At 41.5% G+C, this 21,868-nt stretch overlaps 1 protein-coding gene across 1 annotated transcript in view; it reads left to right on the forward strand.

Moving 5' to 3' along the window:
- The window catches only part of SLC2A13 (solute carrier family 2 member 13), a 111,938-nt gene that overhangs the window by 35,193 nt on the left and 54,877 nt on the right, over positions 1-21,868 (forward strand). The window contains exon 4 of the mRNA XM_066634136.1: positions 736-844. Coding sequence (XP_066490233.1) covers positions 736-844 — 109 coding nt within the window. The remainder of the gene's footprint in view (positions 1-735; positions 845-21,868) is intronic.

Below are 21,868 nucleotides of genomic sequence, written 5' to 3' on the forward strand. Positions count from 1 at the left end.
CTCCCAGAGAAGTGTGGATAGGATTGGGCTGTGAGTTGGTAGGAATTTTGATTGAATTGTTTAGAACCTTGTATGAACAATTGTTGCAGGTGTACTTGAAAGTATTTTTTCTTTTTAAATATGAACAATTGAAAACTGAAGAAAGAACCCCATTTTTAAAGATTTCTGTAAATCATGTAACACTTTTAATCTGTGTAATGTTGGGGTGTCAATTTATCTCAACTGTGTTTTGTGTTTGATCTTCTGTTGCTACAGCAGCAAATCCATTTATACTGTCATTGTTCTTAAGATGCAGATTCCACCGGGAGTGGCCGTTAGGAAACATAAGCTCCTCGATAACTTTGCTGTTAAGCAAGGATTTTAATACATTGCAGACTAGGAAAAATTCTGATGGAAGAGTGGGGCCTATGCAGGCTGTATGCCACCCGATTAATGATGGTATTAGTGGCCTATGGTACCACTTCCACAACAGTATTTGCACTTTCTGTTTTCTTGATATGCCTGTCTTGATACCTTTGCCCTTCAAGAGATTTGAAGCATTTTCTTTTATTGACTTGAGTTTTAGAATGACAGTATTTGAGACCAGTTGATATGTGGTAATTGGCTATCTTCATTTTAAGCTGCTATCAGTAGGAAGGATGTGAAGGTAGTTTGCACAGTTAATGGAATGGGGGCATCTGACATGATGGAAAATACTTAATTGGTAGGTTAATTTACCTTTTTTTTTTTTTAAAGCTGGACCTGTGATCTGCAGAATGCTGACCTATCCTCCAACTCGAAGAGAGTTAATTGTGGGTTGTGGTCTACAAATGTTCCAGCAACTGGCAGGTATTAACACAGTCATGTATGTATCACTTTTTTTTACTTTGCTTGAAATATTGTAATATAATACATATTGTAATATAATTTTAATGTTGGCTAAGTATAAAAAGAAAAATACTGTATATTGCTTCAACCATTTGGTTCCATATAACTGAAAAAGATATACAGGCAAGTCTTTGTCCTTCAAGGTGTTTGAATCATGAATCCAATCCAGTATCTGTGGATTCAGTTCTCCCATTAGCATTGTTTGAAAGCTTAACAAAGTTTTTCTTGCTTTAACAGGTTGCTATAAGCATTCAAGCTTATAGTATGATGTGAGTAGGCTGCTGACAGCCTGAATGCTTGAAAAAAATGAAATCAATCCACAGTCACCCATATCTGTGGTTTTCATATATAAAACTTTCCAGCACCGGTGCTGCTGCAATGCAGCCCCAAGGTAAGGGAACAAATGTTCCTATACCTTAAGCAGGCCTCTGTGACTGCCTTCCCACCACAGGAGTCAGTGCATACCCTATTGGCACAGCTGCACCGCCACTGGAAAATTTAATAGGATTGGGCCCATAGTGACCAAGTGTAATGGCTGATAATGGAGGCAGTTCTTGGAGGAGAGAACCAAATGGTAATTGATCCTAGACACGCTAATGGAGTGGAGCTGGCTATCTCATCTTTCTCTCAAATGCAGCCAGGTGAAATGGATGCAGGTCATTTCAGTCCTCCCAGCAAGTATGAGTGAATTTTGGGAAACTACAGTACTTCTGATGTGTATATGGGTAGCTATTGTCTCCTTACATTCCAAATATATGAATATAAGAAAGCCCTACTGGACACGGCTTAAAGGCACATTTAGTCCAGTTTCCTGTGTCTCACAGTGGCAGCAGATGCTTCTGAGAATTCACAAGGCAAGATACCAGTAGCCCAGCAGTTCCCAAACTCTCTTGGAGTCCTCCAAACTCTGGAGTTTGGGAACCAAGGAAAGTCTTGGTAGGGAAAGAGTGAAGGCAGTGATGCAATCCCTAGGATCACGCTGCTGCTGGAGACAAGGGGGGGTATTTACAGGTGGCAGCTCTGGCCACCGGAGGGGGGATAAGGAGGGGGAATAAGAAGCCCTGCAGGGCTTCCCAAGCCTCAGAATGTTAAAAAAAAAAAGAAGAAGAAGTAATTGTGTCCTACTTCCATTATGTGATTGTGAAATTGGAAGTGGATCACAATCACTTATTTCAACACTCTGAGGCTTGGGAAGCCCTGAAGAGCCATTGGCAGGGCTCCCCACACCCCCTTGGAGGCCAGAGCTGCTGTCTGGGGACCCCTTTTGTCCCCAGCAGTGGCACAATCTTGAAGATTGCATTGCTGCCTTCCCCCTCACCCCCCACCCCTTAAGGAGGAAATAATAGGGATTCTCAGGCTTGGGGCATCATGACGCCCCAGTTTAAGAACCTCTGCTGTAGCTTGTTGCGATTCACTTGCATCTGGCATTCAGAGATAAACTACCTCTAAAACCTGAAGTATGCACACAATCCTCATATCATATTTGGCTTTTGATAACAATAGTAGAATAGGGAAGGGCATTTGAAAAACACAATTATTAATTATAGTTGGTATTAATTACTGGGTGTAAACCTGAATGTTAAGTTGTGTAGACATAGACATCAAACAAGTGACTTGAAAATCAGTAGAGTGGTTGTGAAACATTGAATTTCACCTTGAATGAGTGACCAGTGTGAGTGGTTTCACAACCTGTAGAGTGGTTGTGAAACATTGAATTTCACCTTGAAGCTATTCAAAGTGTAAATGTCAAGATCAAGACATCTTTCCCATGAATGATTTTAAAAGAAGTGTTTGATTTTGCTATAAAAATTGAGTGAAATTGTGAATAAAAATACAGAGAGCCAAATACTCTCCTTTCTGCCTCCCTCTAGTGCAGTGCCTCCCTCTAGTCTCCTTTCTGCCTCCCTAATGGGACATCTTTGATGTCTGATCACATGTCTATTAATTTCCAAGTACAAGGAAATTCTGTTCCTTGTACTTCCTCTGTTCCTTGAGGTTTCCTCTTCTGCTTTTCTTCTAATGATGTTTGAGTATTTTTTTCAACCGAACACCGATGTTTTGAAGTTTTTGTAACATTCCTTCAATTTTCACATCTATCTTTTTCTCAGTTCTTTCTTCATATCTCTCTAAAAGCTGTTGCAGACACTGAACAGTGAGTAGAGTCTGTAATAATTTTACCTCCGTGATCAGTCTTTCATCCTGCCATTTCATTAACTCAGTGGAACTGAGTTTTTCCGGCCAATGGCTCCCTTGACCCCCATGGCTGTTGGCCATGACTCCCCATCATGTTCCTGAGGGCTGGAAGTGACATCATTAAACAGGAAGTGGCCAGAAATATTAACTATATTAAATATAATATTATAATATTATATTTATTATAATATAAAATATTAAATATAAATTAACTATATTAATATTAATTATATTAATCATATCATTAATTAAATGCACATCTTAAAAATATATTATTAATACACAGCAGTATACATGTTTTATAAATGATCAGCTGCTGATCACTGTTGGAGACAGGATGCTGGAGTAGGTAGATTTTGTCTGGTCCAGGACTCATTTTTTTAACTTTGTAAGCATACCAATAGAATTGTTTTATCAAATGAACTTTGTGAACAACCAGTCTGACCAACATTACACACACCCACACACACACACACACCCACACACACACAAACCCCTGTGGACGCCAATCCAACTAGTCATTTCTCCCATTCTCCTTGGATAGGATTGAACCCTTTCTTAATTTAATGAAATTAAATTTTTCCGGCAGCTGGTGGGGAAAACAAAAGTAGACCATGAAAATATATCAGGGCTGATAAGGGTTTGGTTAGGAAGCTGATTTGTCTTCTATACTAGGAGATGCACAGCTCAAGCCTATGCATGTCTACTCAGAAGTAAGTCCCATTAGAGTCAATGGGGCTTACTCCCAGGAAAGTGTGGATAGGATTGGGCTGGCAATCACTTCATCAGTCAGTGGCTGATAAGTATTCCTTTCAAATAGCAAGATTCATCCCTTTAAAAATACAACCTTTCCTCTTCAGTCAAACAACAAGATTAATCACTTTAAAAACAGTACCCTTTTTCTGCTCCTGGCCAAGTAAAGTGTGTGCTTCTCTCTCTCTCCCCTCCCCTTTGCCAACTACATGGAAACAACTTTAAGACTCCTGGTGACTGGTAAAATAGGAAGCATTTTATTTGGGGAGGGGGAGGGAAAGTTTGGAGATCGAAAGGGGGGAGTGGAAGAGGGAGGGGGTTGAAATGAGAGATTTCACTTTGATGAGAAGCGATCCCAGGCTGGGAACTAGGAACCAACCAGACAAGGATCAGCGAGGGTTAAGGACTGCAAGCTGAGCATGCTTGGTGCTTGCCAGATGGGGTTTGGAGTCCAAGAGCTTTGGAAACAACATGCAGTTGAACACAGAAGGCGGCAGCCTGGGAGTGGAGGGAAAAGAGGGTGGGGTGGCAGCAGCCACTCTCGCAGCTGAGCAACTCCCATTTCTTCTGCTTTAAAAAGAAGCGTAGAAGACGGGCTTGTATTCTGCCCAGGGGTGTGACTGTATCGCTGCGAGAGGACATCCCACGCCTCCCCTTTGAGTTCCTGGTGCCTCCCTAAAGAGCCGCACCGCACAGTTTGAATAACACTGCATTAACTGACTGTTGACTCCTGCATTTCTTCTCTTTCACTGTAGATGTCACTATCCTTAAAAGATCCCTGTTTTCGCATTATGAAAGCACTTTATAGATTATTGTTCTTACAACTTCTCCAAGAATGTCAAGAATACCAAACAGGAAAGGACAACCACTTTAAATTACTTTGATTTCTATTCAATCCAAAAACTCTTTCTTCAGCCCTTCCACCTTGCTGAATGCTTTCCAGCACCTTACTATTCAGTCCCACATATTTTCTCCCCTTAAAAAGAAAGTACTCCCTTCTTTGAAAGCTCCTTTCTTATTCATTGTTCTGTTGATAATTAATCTTATCTTGGCTATCAAATTAGATCCTCATAAATCTTCACTTCTTGCCTTAAAAATGCAAAATAAAGTTTGGGGGGGGGGCTTGGTTTTGTTGCCTACTTGAGGAGTTGAGCTGGTGTTGTTTACCCCTTCATACACTCAGACTGTGTCGAATTCTACCAGCCTCTACTACTAGAAGTTGACACAGGAATGAAAAATGAAGACTGTGCTCCGTTTTAAATACAGGGAGCATAAATCTTCTTCAGTGTGGGCCCCAGGAGGCCCAGGAGGACCCCAGGAGCAGCTATCAACCTGCCGTTTCCTCAACAGGAAGTCTTTAGAATGAACCCTCCTGTTGCTTACATTTGCAGCATCTATTAGGTACATTTTCATACATTTTTGCTAATTTAGCTTGTGTTGTATATCATCTATACATTGTTTTATAAAAATTCTCTTAAGATTTACGTTTAACGTGAATTTCAGTCTTTTGGCCCACAAATTTTCCCATTGCTCCTTTAAAATCTCATGACCAATGTTTTTAGCCCCTTGTATCATAAATTCCTTTACCTGTTCCTCTTCTGACTCATATTTTAACAGTAACCTATACATTTTAGTATAAATATTCTTAATAAATACTGCAGTGTGGGTTTTTTTTGTATATATTCAACAATTCATTTGCTGCATCAAAGAGCTCTGTTATAACATTTCTTGGGAGAGGAGGTTGTGAGTGGCTTTTAAATGAAAAGTATTTTTTTACCTGCATTTCTTAAGTTGGGGTGTGTGTATGGATATATTGTGACTGTAGTTTTTATAACTTCATGGATTTTATTGTTTGATATGTTCTAAGCCATCTCCATGGAGTTATGTTGATGAAACAAATTTCAAATTAATAAACATAAAAATAGTTATGTTAAACTGTTAAATTGTTATGTTAGCCTTCAATTTTAAATGTGAACCTTTCTTGGATAGGTTGGACTGTTGTTGAGAAAATAAAAAGCATCCTTGCCTTCTACATTATATTCCTAAGCCCCTACTGGGCTCTCTTTTCTGTCAAGATGGGTTGACTTCGCCGATCCAATGTGAAGCTCACATAATCCTTACTTTTGTTCCTTCTCTTCATGGGAAAAATGTACACATAAATTGTACATTAGAGAGACTTTGTATGAAGGGGAGACTTGGGTTTTTATTTATTTCTGTGCTTGCATAGCTGGATAGGAGAAACTATTATATAATGTGCACAGTTCTCTAATCATTTAACTTTGCACATGACATTTGTTAGGTGTACACTCTGGGTGTTAGGTGTACACGCTAACATGTAAAAATGTCAAATGTGAATGCTTTCAAACGTGTATCATACAGCTACACTTTTCTATGCGCTCTAGTTGGCTGCAGCTGTTTCTTGAGTGTGCACTTTGTAACAAACCTGAGTTTACCCTTCCGTGTTGTGTGAAGTAGCCTACAAAACACACTTGTATTTGACACGCTTGGGTCTTATTTGAAAATTGGTAGTTTTAAAAGTGGGAACTGTCAGCTCTTAATTATACTTCAAGAGAGTATTGTGGCTGTGAGGACTTACGTAAGAATGCAACATTATTGCAACTTCAAAAAATTTGTCCCTAGAGAAATGCACCTTGCGAAGATCTTTGTCTCTCCAGTTTAATTGTTGAAGCCCTTTATGTGTGTCTAAAAGCTTTTTCATAGTCCAGCTTTTTCTCCTCCTCAATCCTGCCAGGAAGTCATAGTACTTTTTGATTTGAGCCTGTAGCCTTGGTAATAACTGTAATGCCACAAATTCAGTATTATAACTTCACTGCAGGCTCGGAAAGGAGGGAGTGTGTGGACTGTGTTGGAGAGTGAGCCAAAGGCTTTGTTGTAATGCACAGCTTTGATTAGCAAGTCAGGCAAGACTGAAAGAGAATGGCTTGCTTTTTAAAATTTTGAGAGCAGAAGTCTGCCAGAATCTTAAAGGCAGTGAAATGCATTTTCAGATGTAAAATCCAGTAAATGAACTAATCTTTTTTTTACCTTGTAGTTCTATTTCAAATGTCTGGTTCTTCATCGTTCACATAGTTGATCAAACATATGTTGATGTTGGAAAAATATATGTGTAGCAGAAGCAGTGAAGGCATTTTAAAAGTCAAATGTATGTTTAAAAATTTATTTGAGGGAGACGTTTGGAAGGACACTTCCACCTTGTATTCATTACATCTGCTTTGGGTTGCATACACTGCTGGTAATCTACCTACACCAGAGGTTCTCAAACTGGGGTGTCGCACGTCCCAGCCTGAGGAGCTCTGTATTTGTCCCTTTAAGGGGAAGGGGGGGGAATGCAGCAACATGATCCCCAGGATTGTGTCACTTCCAGAGACTTCATTTTACTTACTGGCAGCAGCAGCCTCCCAGGGATGCGGGTAGCCCCACAGAAGCCTCCGCAGGCTCCCCAAGTCTCAGAAAATGTAAAAATAAAGATTGTGACCCACTTACAATTTTGCGATCGAAAACCGGACGTTTGTAGCAATCTTTTTCTATATTTTCTGAGGCTTGGGAAGCCCTACAGAGTCTTTCAGCACCCTGGGAGGCTACTGCTGCTGCCAATAAGTAAAAAGAAGCCTGGCATCCCTGGCAGCATCATGGTCCTGGGGATCATGTCGCTGCATTCTCCGTTACCTTGCAAAAACTTACTGTGGCTTCCAAACTCCTGGAGAGTTTGGGAACTGCAGAACCTATAGCATTACTATAGATCTTGTTCAACCTATAAGGGGTCAGGTATCATTGCTATAATGATGTAAAAGTTCTCTGTGGCATTTGAATGGAGGAGGTGATCTGAACTCCCATAATTTTTATCCAAATTTCATCTGGAACAGGGTGCCCAAACCCCGACTCTGGGGCCACTTGCAGCCCTCGAGGCCTCTTAATGTGGCCCTCAGTGAGCCCCAGTCTCCAATGAGCCTCTGGCCCTCCAGAGATTTGTTGAGCCCACACTGGCCCGACGCAGCTGCTCTCAGCATGATGGCCTTCAACCTTTCGTGTGAACTGTGGAACGAGGGCTCCCTCCACTGCTTGTTGTTTCATGTCTGTGATGCAGCAGCGGCAGCAAAGGAAAGGCCAGCCTTGCTTTGTGCAAGGCCTTTTATAGGTCTTGAGCTATTGTAAGGCTTGCATTCATTCATATAAGTTCATCTTTAATATATTCATTTATGCAAACTTATGTAAATTTATTCAAATTTTAAATGTAAATTAATTCTTTTTTTTCCCCTGGCCCCCGACACAGTGTTAGAGAGACACTGTGGCCCTCCTGCCAAAAACTTTGGACACCCCTGATCTGGAATGACACATCCAACAGTATCATCCCATTACTTTTTAAAATAGTTTTTATCCTCATCAGAAGAAATCAAAGTACTCGTATATATTTAATAGACAGTTCTTTTCTGCTTCCTGTTATTCATCAAATTCTCAAAGGAAGATGAATTAACTACTAAAATAGTTGTGCCCCATATTTTGTTCTATATATATTCTTAACTGAAAATATTGCAACTGTAAGAGAGCAAATCTGTACAGCTTCTAACTTTAGCAGCAAACAGCTTTAGTTGTTTTTTTAATATGAGATTCATGAGTAATTAAATACCTTTAATATTAAAAATCTATTCAAGTTCATTTAGAGATTATTAAAAGCATTTTTACTTGCACAAGTAACTGAACTACCTGCTCAACTGTGACTGGCATAGCCCCCCCCTTTTATTCTGTAAAGATTCCCATATAATTATGGATGTTTGCATACATGAATCCAGTAAAGGATATATATTTTTAATCTATCATCCTCTTAATCAGAAATAGCAGCAACTTTTGTTTTATGATCCTTGTCAGTTTGTTGTTTTTGTAAAAAGGAACAGCTTTGTGTGTTAGGATTACGTTTTACTCTTTGGGTTCATTTTTTCGGTATTGAGAGAGTGCACATCACTGCTGCTGTTCTAAGTTTGTTTCTGCATTTTTGGGGGGAGCCCTAAATAACTTGCATTATCTGCTGTTGCTGGACATTTGTAGTCTTTCCATAATTCACTGTGAAGGGTTGTTTCAATTACAACCAGAAAGAGAAATCTTTCTCTGTGCTAGGGAAAGGTGGTGACTCTTGGGTGTTAGATCAGTAAGATAAATTGCTGGGGTCTTTATTGACAAATATATAGTGGTGGTGCTTGATGCTTTCAGACATCATATATTTGAATGGGTCCCCGTACTTAATGCAAGCTTATCTTTCCAGCTGATATACTTCAGGCAGCAATTGTTTGTGGGTGAATTTTACTTAGTGCCTACAAAGCTGATGGCCATGTATAAATAGACCAAATTTATTTAACTATAACTGCACCAGTAGCCAACCAGGCATGGGCAGAACAACAATTAGCATCATCTCTCTAAGAAATGACCACATTAAAGTATAGGCTCTTGCTCCGAAAACTAGTGTTCTGTTTGACTTGTTGGGGTTTCTGACCCAATGAAACATAACTGTGAGCAACAGCAGCAGTCAGGATTCTGATACTAGGAGAGAGAAGCCAGCTGGATCAGGAGGGCTGTTGCATGAACCCGATAGCAAGGAGCTCCTTGATCCAGAGGTCTCAAGCTTGGACCCCCAGGTAGAACACACGTAGCAAGCGTCCCCTGAACATAAGAAGAGTCCCACTGGATCTAACCAAAGGCCTACCTAGTCCAGTTTCCTCTATCTCACAGTGGCCCACCTGATGCCTCAGGGAGCTCACAAGACAACAAGATACCTTGTTGATAAAACAAGATACAACAGGATAGCTTGCATCCTTTTGCAGGTCAATCTCCTGAAAGGAGTCAACCTCTGTACCAGAGGCCTCATTTTTTCCTAGTATTCACTCACCAGCGCCGGTTGTGCATGAGTTGTGAACTGAAGGAGAGGTGATGATGTGCTCAGCTCCAGGCCAGAGAATTGTCCCTTTAAGGCTCTCCACTCTTCAGGAAGGGGGCAGAAAAAAGAGAGCTCATCTGTCTCAAAAGTTATATAAACCTCAGTTGAGTTCTGGACCTTTATTGGAGCAGGCTGCCAACTTATAACTCTCTGAGGATCTATGACTCTGTCCCTACCTGCTACTTGAACAGACTGACATTAGCTACTAGTCTCAGGAGCCTTCTCATAGGTATAGAAGTGCCAACACCTAATTTGGAGATATGATTGGTAACCTGCTGCCGCATTAATAGCTTTGAAAATGACCATTTTGCTAACACATGGTTGTCATTCATTACAGTGTTCTCTTCATTCATTGTGTTGGAAGAATATAGGTGGAGTTCTCTCAGCAGGTCTCTTGCTTAAATGCAAAAAGTCCTCACAGCAAAGGAGGAGCACAATATGAGATGTGCCTGTAAGTGGAGAGTGGCTTATTAGTAAACTAGGACAGTTCTCCAGGGAAATATACTTTTATTTTGAATCACTGTCCCTCCTCTTATCTGCCTCTGTTTATATTTTTTGTTGTAGTGAAATAGTCACTGTGTATGACACACACGTAATTGGAAAATATTTCAAGCATAGGCCTGAACCTTGTTTTGATTGTAGTGGTCTTGTAAAAGTCCACTGAGCTATTACTATACATAAACTGTTATAGTGTCAGAGTTGAGCACTTTTCTTGTGAATTAAGAAAATTTCTCATTGTTTGCTCCTTTTTTCCAAGAAATTAAGCCTAGTGATCAAATCATTCCCTTGTGAAGAAAATAATCTTCCTCAGAAGTAAAGGTAGAGAGAACTGCCTACAGCGGCAGAAGTAGAAAATACATTGCAGCATTAATTATGGCCTATAACCTGTGCGTTCTTCTTTTTGAATTGCTTGGTGCGTATTTCATACATAATAGATTCAGGTTAGGTTTTACCTGCCTGTGTTTGCTTTTATTTATTTTGATTCTTTAACACTCAGGCAAGCAGATTCAGCAACTAGATGGGTATTTTCTTGTTGGGCATTCTTATTAAGGGAACATGAAAACTAATTATGCCTGTGCGCATAGTTCTATACACACTTACCTAGGAGTAAGCCCTACTGAATTTTGTGGAACTTACATCAGAGTAGATTTGCTTAGGATTGCTTTGCACTTTGCTTTCTGCACCTTTTTAACATCTGTATATTTAAGATACACAGTTTATGCTTATAGGAAGAGATTAAGCCATTTTGGGGGACCAAAATGGGTACACCTATGGGCCAAGCAAAAATGAGTTCAATCCACTTACTGGTGGCATTTGGATTTTTAAGTTGAGTAATAAAAGTACTTATAAAAAATGGATTCCATTCAGACTAACTTTTACTCCAGAGCAAGCTGTTCTGTCTGCTACTCAAATATTTCTAATGTTAATCTTTTGTCCCTCCCTTGGAATGATTTTTGCCTTTGTCAGTATGTGATCATGTTTGTTTTTTACAAAGCTTTGTCCATGTAGATGTAGCTATTTTTGAACAGGTCACTAAGGATTATTTTCCTTCATACTTGTGCTTCTATTGCTAGGTACACTGATGTGGGACTGCTTCTTTTTGTAAATCAGTGAGAATTCCTGCATACAATTTTTGGCTCACTAAATTGACTGCAGGCCACCAACCAGGTATGGTATTCCACTAGGAGTTTCAGAAACCTGCCTTTGTTACTTTGCTGGTTCTGCAAAAACTCAGGAGTTGCTAAGCACTTGGCAGGCCCCAATAGATGGTGGGTGGGCTTCCTATGATCTGGTAGGTCACACGTTTTGTAGACCTTCGCTACTATTTTCAGTTCACAGAGAAGTCTCCAGCATCTCCCTTGCTGGTCTCTCTCTCTCTCTCTCTCTCTCTCTCTCTCTCTCTCTCTCAGCTTTTCAGGTTGGCATATGTCCCCACATGTTTTCTGATTTCTCTTACTTTATACAGCCGTACCTAACCTTTCACCCAGTTTGCCTCCAGACCTGTCTTGGAATGAGTCCATCATTCTTGTGACATGCCACAGAATATGCAATCACATCTGTGATGTAGCAGAGCCCAATCCTTCTCCAGTTCCATTTAATATATTTCTTTGTTGGTTTTTTTTTTGCCTTTTATGTGCACCTGGAAGTGGGAACTGTAATGTGCAGATATAAGACAGGAGATGATCAGCTGGAGCAGGTAGTAAAGTTGCTGAGAGGGATTTCAGGGTTTGTTACTCCCAATGAACTGAATGACTGCTTCATAGATATGAGTGTTGCTTGAGTACCTGAAGCTAAAAGTGCCCCTTTGTTTTATTGTTGTTGTTGTTGTTTTTTAAAGCTACACAGGTGGAGGGTGACATAAGAAATAGGACAGTGATGCCCACTCTGAAATCTGTGGCCTACAGTAGCTGCTTCATATTGCTTCTCGGTGGGACAACCAAGACTACTATGAGGAGAATGGGAAATTGTCGAGCTGAAGTGATTGCACATTTTGGAAGGGGAAATTTTAGCTTTGGGCTGTCCTTGTAATGGAATGGGGAATACTGTACAGAGGTCACCAATAAGGTGTTGTTATGTTAAACACCTGATTAGTGACTCTATACTGTGGACAGGGATAAGAATATCATATTCATTTTAGAGGAAATACAGTAAAGCTGCAGAAATTGCTCTTGGGGAAAGTTGCTTATTTGATTTCTAAAGGCCTCTGTGCTCTACTGTTTTACACAAAGATGACAGTTCCATGTGTTGAAACATAAAATGGTGTCCATCACATAACAGCAGAATAAGGGTGTGACGATTTGTTTTGGTGGTGGGTTTTGGGGAGGGCAGTGAACAGAGCATGCAGGTTAGGGATTCTGAAACTTTTCTGGCCCCATATCCTACTTCCCTGCATCTCCTTTCCTCAAGCTGTTTTCCCTAGTTCAGTCACTTTAGCTGAGAAGGGAAGCTGAAGGAGATGAGCTGAGTTGCTGCTGATGAAATGGCCGCCACTGTACCTGATTTGACTTTCAAATACTATAAAACCAAGATTTGTATTAAATGCGTCGCAGGCATTTCTCTGAAAGTCCATATACTCTCTCTTCAGCAACACCATACTGATGGTGGCTGTTTCCATACTTGGTCAGTCTTCCTCCTTGGTTTTGCGGGGTTTGAATTCTTCTGTGTAATTTCCAAAATTCAAATAAGATAGAGAATGTCTTGCAGCCTATAGCAAAGACAGTTTTGATGAGCATGACACTAGTGCTTGTAGTAATAGATAATTCAAGACCTTAATTATTTTTTAATTGGAAGTAGATAAGAAGGCAGAGTTTCAATCTTCAGTCACATTAGTTCTCATTTGCATTAGAACCGGTCATCTACCAGGGATGGATACTCAGCTCCTGTTGACTCAAGTAATGAGTAGACATGCCTAGAATGGGGCTGTTAGTCACACTGTGGCTATGATGAATTTCTCCAGAAATTTCTCCAATCCCCTTTTAAAGGCATCTAGTCTAGACACCATCATCACATCCTGGGGCAAGGAGTTCCACAGACTAATGGCAGAGTAGGCAGCTGTTGTTTTGTGGCTGTAGCCACCTATAGTCTTGCTCACACTCTCTTAGCTCCAACCAAAGTAGTCCACAGCTAGAGCATGACAGCAATTTGAACAGGAAGTGAAGATAGGCTTTTTTCCGCCCTAAAGACCTTGCAGTGCACACCAAAAGGACTTTTCTTCCTGAGACATGCAGCAGCCATTCTGAGATGTCTCTCTGAGCTGGTGCTTCCTTCACACGTTTCTTCTCCTTCAGGACCCACCTGCCTAAATTGTGTTGAACACTTTCCTAAGGACTCTGGACTCACAAGTGGGGGGGAGCAGGGCCAGGGCTGTGTAACAAAAGGAACTGTGGAAGGATGTGTGCGCTTTTTGTTGGCTCGTTTAACTGCCTTGCATGACTTGTCTATAATCCCCTTGTGCTTACTCTCTCCCTTGTTGAGGTGTTTTTCCACACTTAAAAGAGGGAAGGGCTGTGCGTAATGTGGTCTAGTGTGGGGGAAAAGAGACTGGATTGAATTGGGTGGGTGTGAAAACCTCTGAGTTGGGGGGGGAAATTATTATGTGTTCCATGTATTCCATGTAAACCCAAGACTTTCACAGCTAGTGAAGCAAATGCAAGCACAACCATCACATTAATTATTATATAATCTTATGTATTACAAATTTAACTGTATTTTTTGCGTGCGAGGGTGGGGGGGTTGTATGTGGTCCCCACCGTCTCAAAATTTTGCCTTAGTGTTCCTGAGCTCCTAAAGGTTGGGCTGTAGCTGTCGTGTTTTATAATGTAGCTCACTGTTACAAAAAATGCTTGTGCTATATAGCAAATCTCTGCTTCAACACTGAACCCGTATTTGCTAGTCCAGTGTTGTTAAAGTTTGGTTCAGCATTTAATGTTAATACAGTAGTTGCTAAATTGACTAACTTGTTTACACTGCTGTAAAATGAAGCATCTTGTGATCGTTGGCAAGGCTATTGCCATTTGATGTTCTTGATCACAGCTTGTAGACTGTAAAATCTGGGTTTTAAAGTCTGCAACTTGTAGCTGCCATTCATTTTCTTTGTGAGTTCCCATGCTCATTTAATTGTTTGCTAAAGCAGATGGAATAGAAGCAAACATTTAAAATTTCTATGTAACAAGAACAAGTACTGCCAAATTAAAATTCCAGTGGCACTTGCTTCAAGATTATATTGTGAAATAAATTGGAAAAATACAGTATTTTCCCTGTCCCTGAAAAAGCCCACAATCTGAGGAGGAAAAAAAAAAATCAGTGTACCATGCAGGAGGTCTGGTTTAGTAGTGGAGTTGCCACCTATGACGCTTGAAGAACATCTGGGAACATAGTTCAGGGCTGCCAGAAACAACTTTCTGCTGTTGCTGCTGCTGACAAGATGAGTCATCTCAGTTGGTGAGAGTAGCAGAGGATGAACCTGTCCTTCAGTGAGAGTGAAGGAGTGCTATCAGATAAGGCATGGAGGCGAATGCAGCCAGGAAGATACCAGACTGTGAAGGATTCCACTTGGAATGAAGGCATTCTATGAAAGATTAGAACTTGTAATTGTAAAAATCTCTATATAGGGATTTAGAAAGCCTTCGTATGTAAAAAGCCTTGGATTAAAGTTGGAGGAGAAATCTAAAGACAAGAAAGGCAATATATAAATACTGGTATTATTAGTGTTCTGTATGTTGATCGGCTGCACTCTTTAGCACTGGAGTTCCATTGAAAATAACATCCAGGTGTTGCACATGAAGGCCATGTGTTCTTCCTGCCTCACATCCATGCTATTAATAGTGAACAATGGTTTGCCATGTTCTTGATTGGCTGGCTGGATCCAGTAGTGGGTACTGATATTCATGTTCATGGGAGAGTTACAAAGTTTCACTTTGCATAGATTAAAAAGCTGTGTGGACTGTTGGAATAACCTGACAAACTTTCCCCAGATTTAAAAAAAAAGTATATGCTTAAAAAATTGCCTCTAGGAGTCACGTGATTATTCTGAGGCCAGCTGTTGTGGATGACACCATTAAGTGGTGAAATCTAGCTGCTAGGATCTTGAAATGCCACCTAATTTCTCCTCTGATTACATGAGTTGGTGGCATTTAATTCCAGATGCTGCTGTTTGCTCTTTTCAGTCTATTTTTTAACCCTCTGCTCCAGCTTATCCCATTATTAAGGGATCCTATCAACCAGATGTTTAAGCAGTTGAAAGATGTGTAAAGTATCTTCAGGTATTCAAATTTCTTCAATAATTTTACATTCTAGCAACTGTAGTTTGAAACTGGCTGACATTAAACTATGGCACAGTTCTTGCAGGGGTGGGTGGGCTAAACAAAAATGGTAAAAATGTGATCTGCAGAGGATATCGTATGATTTAGTTGAAGAGCTGATGGAAAATCTAAAACTAGACAGTAATTGCGTGGATGAGACGGTGGTGTAGGGAGGAGGGGTTTAGATTCATTAGGCACTGGGGAACTTTTTGGGACAAGCGGGGCCTGTACAAGAGGGACGGGCTCCATTTGAACCAGAATGGAACCAGACTGCTGGCGCATAACATTAAAAAGGTGGCAGAGCAGCTTTTAAACTGATCCCTGGGGGAAGGCCGACAGGAGCCGAGGGGCATCCGGTTCGGGACTCCTCATCCCTATGGGATGAGGATGGGGAGGTTAGAGAACAACAAGACAAAGGCAAAGTAGGAGAAGAAATTGGGAAAGGTAGGGTGATGGGATGTGATAGACGGTTTGGCACAATGAGAGGATGCGGGGACAAAGAAGCGAATAAGCAGCGCATCCTGGGGCATTCCGTGTATAAATGCTTTTATGCGAATGCCCGAAGTCTACGAGCAAAGGTGGGAGAACTGGAATGTCTGGTGACAAGGGAAAATATTGACATAGTGGGCATAACGGAAACCTGGTGGAATGCGGAGAATCAGTGGGATACCGCAATCCCGGCTATAAACTCTACAGGAGGGACAGGCAGGGGCGTGTTGGAGGTGGGGTGGCTGTTTATGTTAAGGAAGGGATAGAATCCAGCAAAGTAGAGATTGAAGGTGGGTCCGACTCCACCGTAGAATCTCTGTGGGTTAAATTACCAGGCTTGTGCAGCGATGTAATACTGGGGGCGTGCTATTGTCCTCCAGACCAGAAATCTGATGGGGACCTTGAAATGAGGAAACAGATCAGGGAGGTGACAAGGAGGGACAGGGTTGTAATCATGGGGGACTTCAATTATCCTCATATAGACTGGGTCAATTTGTGTTCTGGTCACGATAAGGAAACCGGATTTCTTGACGTGCTAAATGACTGTGGCTTAGATCAGCTAGTCACGGAGCCCACCAGAGGACAGGTGACTCTGGATTTAATATTGTGCGGTACTCAGGACCTGGTTAGAGATGTAAATGTTACTGAGCCATTGGGGAACAGTGATCATGCTGCGATCCATTTTGATGTGCACGTTGGGGGAAGAATACCAGGCCAATCTCTAACAAAAACCCGACGGGCGGACTTCCCTCAAATGAGGAGGCTGGTTAGAAGGAGGTTGAAAGGGAAGGTAAAAAGAGTCCAATCTCTCCAGAGTGCATGGAGGCTGCTTAAAACAACAGTAATAGAGGCCCAGCAGAGGTGTATACCGCAAAGAAAGAAGGGTTCCACTAAATCCAGGAGGGTGCCTGCATGGCTAACCAGCCAAGTTAGAGAGGCTGTGAAGGGCAAGGAAGCTTCCTTCCGTAAATGGAAGTCTTGCCCTAATGAGGAGAATAAAAAGGAACATAAACTGTGGCAAAAGAAATGTAAGAAGGTGATACTGGAAGCCAAGTGAGACTATGAGGAACGCATGGCCAGCAACATTAAGGGGAATAATAAAAGCTTCTTCAAATATGTTAGAAGCAGGAAACCCGCCAGAGAAGCGGTTGGCCCTCTGGATGGTGAGGGAGGGAAAGGAGAGATAAAAGGAGACTTAGAGATGGCAGAGAAATTAAATGAGTTCTTTGCATCTGTCTTCACGGCAGAAGACCTTGGGCAGATACCGCTGCCCGAACGGCCCCTCCTGACCGAGGAGTTAAGTCAGATAGAGGTTAAAAGAGAAGATGTTTCAGACCTCATTGATAAATTAAAGATCAATAAGTCACCGGGCCCTGATGGCATCCACCCAAGTGTTATTAAGGAATTGAAGAATGAAGTTGCAGATCTCTTGACTAAGGTATGCAACTTGTCCCTCAAAACGGCCATGGTGCCAGAAGATTGGAGGATAGCAAATGTCACGCCTATCTTTAAAAAGGGAAAGAGGGGGGACCCGGGAAACTATAGGCCGGTCAGCCTAACATCCATAACGGGTAAGATGGTGGAATGTCTCATCAAAGATAGGATCTCAAAACACATAGACAAACAGGCCTTGCTGAGGGAGAGTCAGCATGGCTTCTGTAAGGGTAAGTCTTGCCTCACAAACCTTATAGAATTCTTTGAAAAGGTCAACAGGCATGCGGATGCGGGAGAACCCGTGGACATTATATATCTGGACTTTCAGAAGGCGTTTGACATGGTCCCTCACCAAAGGCTACTGAAAAAACTCCACAGTCAGGGAATTAGAGGACAGGTCCTCTCATGGATTGAGAACTGGTTGGAGGCCAGGAAGCAGAGAGTGGGTGTCAATGGGCAATTTTCACACTGGAGAGAGGTGAAAAGCGGTGTGCCCCAAGGATCTGTCCTGGGACCGGTGCTCTTCAACCTCTTCATAAATGACCTGGAGACAGGGTTGAGCAGTGAGGTTGCAAAGTTTGCAGACGACACCAAACTTTTCCGAGTGGTGAAGACCAGAAGTGATTGTGAGGAGCTCCAGAAGGATCTCTCCAGACTGGCAGAATGGGCAGCAAAATGCCAGATGCGCTTCAATGTCAGTAAGTGTAAAGTCATGCACATTGGGGCAAAAAATCAAAACTTTAGATATAGGCTGATGGGTTCTGAGCTGTCTGTGACAGATCAGGAGAGAGATCTTGGGGTGGTGGTGGACAGGTCGATGAAAGTGTCGACCCAATGTGCGGCAGCAATGAAGAAGGCCAATTCTATGCTTGGGATCATTAGGAAGGGTATTGAGAACAAAACGGCTAGTATTATAATGCCGTTGTACAAATCTATGGTAAGGCCACACCTGGAGTATTGTGTCCAGTTCTGGTCGCCGCATCTCAAAAAAGACATAGTGGAAATGGAAAAGGTGCAAAAGAGAGCGACTAAGATGATTACTGGGCTGGGGCACCTTCCTTATGAGGAAAGGCTATGGCGTTTGGGCCTCTTCAGCCCAAGAGACGCCTGAGGGGGGACATGATTGAGACATACAAAATTATGCAGGGAATGGACAGAGTGGATAGGGAGATGCTCTTTACACTCTCACATAATACCAGAACCAGGGGACATCCACTAAAATTGAGTGTTGGGAGAGTTAGGACAGACAAAAGAAAATATTTCTTTACTCAGCGTGTGGTTGGTCTGTGGAACTCCTTGCCACAGGATGTGGTGCTGGCGTCTAGCCTAGATGCCTTTAAAAGGGGATTGGACAAGTTTCTGGAGGAAAAATCCATTATGGGGTACAAGCCATGATGTGTATGCGCAACCTCCTGATTTTAGAAATGGGTTATGTCAGAATGCCAGATGCAGGGGAGGGCACCAGGATGAGGTCTCTTGTTATCTGGTGTGCTCCCTGGGGCATTTGGTGGGCCGCTGTGAGATACAGGAAGCTGGACTAGATGGGCCTATGGCCTGATCCAGTGGGGCTGTTCTTATGTTCTTATGTTAATTGGATCATGTGATCCAGAATATTTTAAAAACTGTCTAGGCATGAGATAGCATAAGACCAGTCATAGGTAGAAGAAGGGCAGTAAAGGTTAATTAGGGCAGTAATAAAGAAACTGATTTCAGGGGAAAAAATGCAAGTTGAGTGTTGTGTCTGGGACTTACCATGATTGCCTATACTTGTCTTGAATTAAGATATCCTTTTAATTGTAGGTCATTTATCAGGTCAATTGAGCTATTTCTGCTCGGTAACCCACTGCATAAGTGGGAGAGTATAAAGTAATGTACTTTGAAGTACAAAGCAGTTCACTTTCATTTCCTGTTAATCTTGATCTAGTCTTTTCAGGCGTTCTTGATCTAGTCTAGGCTGCTAGGAGGTCTAGTTTAGGCAACCAGGAGGCAGCCTGTGCATTGCTGTAAGCTTGTGTGCTTATAACAACCCTGTAAAGCAAGAACACTTTTATTCAGAAAACATTTAAATGTTAATGGGTACACAAGGGGCCACAGGGAGTTCCCTGTATCCATGGGAGTCCCTGGAATATATTGGTGCACCTGTAGTGTAAAAGCATGATTGTGGAATGGAAAAGCCTCATTTCAGAGGAGAACTTTCCACTGATGTGTGTTCTCACTGTTGTGCCTCAAAAGGTTTCTGGCTAGAAGTTCACACTTATTAGTTTTATAAGTAAACAGCAGATGTAGCATCAGTATGCAAAAATTAAGGCATGGAATTTGGAGAAGAGTGACCAGTGGGTCTCTTTTAGGACAGTGCTTTTTTTTTTTTACTGTATATGCTACTATATGTAATGTGGTTAATTTAGAGTTTACCTATAACTTATAGTATTGTTTGTCATTCTTTATAGCATGTCACTTGAAACTGTAAAAGAAATTAGCAACACTTGAAAAACTATGCACCCCTGTGTCTGATCCTTTTATCACTTGCTTTTTTTAATATTGCAACTAAAGCCCAAATCCGAACCAGTTTTCCAGTGCTGACACAGCTGTGCCAGTGGGATTTGTGGTGCATCCTGCAGTTGGGTGGCAATCACCGAAGCCTCCTCAAAGTAAGAGAATGTTTGTTCCCTTACCTTGGAGCTGCATTGCCCTTACTTCAGTGCTGGAAAGTGGGATTGTGCCCTAAATCACTGTAATAACAAAGAAGGTCAAATTTCAGCTCTTGGTTAACCAAGATTTCATGCCCTGGTGCCCTAAAGTGTTTGAACTAAGAACTGAAACCTGAAGATAGTAAACTTCAGTGACTTACTCTTCATACAAAAGGACAAATAACTACAATGTATAGTGAATAGGAATATTAAGTGAGGAGGGAAACTGATTTACAGTTGAATCTCACATAATATATAGTATATTTCAGCCCAAATGCCAGTATTTTTTCCTGTGCTATCCTTTTCATCCAACAAAAGCCTTAATTTGTGTTTTTAGTCTAGAATACTTAACTCTGTCCATTCGTTTTGTCATGAAAAAGCATTGTTGTTGCTTTTGTTCCTGTTTTTTTCCCCTAATTTCATAGACTGGATGAAAAGATCAGTTGCTCAAAAAATGCTATTATCTCACGTGCTCCCTCTACTGGTCATAATCCGTCCTGCAGCTGCATTGAGACTTATAAGATGCTCTTTTTTACTCACAGCTATGACAGCTGGAAGCTTTGGCTTTGATGCCATAGCAGCCATTTCGGCGCTGCTGAAGTCCCAGTACAATGGGCAGCTCAGGATTGGGCTGTCAATTGCTTTTGTGTGTTTGATATAGAAATGATTTCGTTGGTCTTCTAGAGCAGGAGTGGGCAAACCTCAGCCCACAGGCCATTTCCAGCCCTTGGGGAGCCCCCCCCCCATCTTCAACAGGCCTCTGGCCCGCTGGAGATTTGCCAGTGCCTGCGCTGACCCAGTGCATGAGCTTTGGGCACGGCTCTCACTCAGCTGCCTTAAGCTTCACATCTGTGAAGGAAAGGCCAGCCTTTCTGTGATGAGATACTACCTAGAATTTTTCCCCCATGTTTTTTTGCCTTTCTGTGATGAGATGCTACCTAGAAATTATTTTTTTCCATGTGTTTCTGCCTTGCTGTGTATTTTGTCCCTGTGTAATAGGTGTGTGTGGTCTAATCACTCCTGACCACACACACCTCTTGCACAGGGACAAAACACACAGCAAGGCAGGGGCTGTAATAACTTTATTATAACCCCCTCCACTTTGATAAGGATAATGTGTTCATGTGTTTCTGCCTTGGTCTGATTCAGGGGACAACCTGCCTCAGGCAACTTATGTCTCCAAGTATTTCTAGCTTGGTCTGTATGTTCGAAGTGTGTGTCAGTTTTGTAATACTGCTGTTTCGTTACTCTTATTATTAATAAGCTCAGTTAAATTCTTTCATTCATATAAGTTCTGTCTCTAATGTATTCATTTATGTAAATTCATGTAAATTCATTCAAATTTGAAATACAGATTAATCTTTTTTTTCCCTGGCTCCCAACACAGTGTTGGACAGATTATGTGACCCTCCTGAAAAAAAAGTTCTCCCACCACTGTTCTAGAATATTTCAGTTATAGCTAAACAAAAGAACACAGCCATTGTGACTTTAATTAAAAAATGGAGTTGAAATCTTGGTGTTTAAAGAGATGACATTTCATACAAACAAGCCTCAGACTGGAAGTAAAATCTGGGCTTTGGCATTTTGTTTGTTGACTGTCTTGTCAAAACCTGAAGGCTGTTATAATTTGGAAGCAAGTATTTGAATGATTAAATAATTCTCAGTGAGGCACATCAGGATGCTGATGTACAGAAAACATT

The sequence above is a fragment of the Tiliqua scincoides genome, chromosome 7 (genome assembly GCF_035046505.1).
Source record: "Tiliqua scincoides isolate rTilSci1 chromosome 7, rTilSci1.hap2, whole genome shotgun sequence".
Classification (NCBI taxonomy): domain Eukaryota; kingdom Metazoa; phylum Chordata; class Lepidosauria; order Squamata; family Scincidae; genus Tiliqua; species Tiliqua scincoides.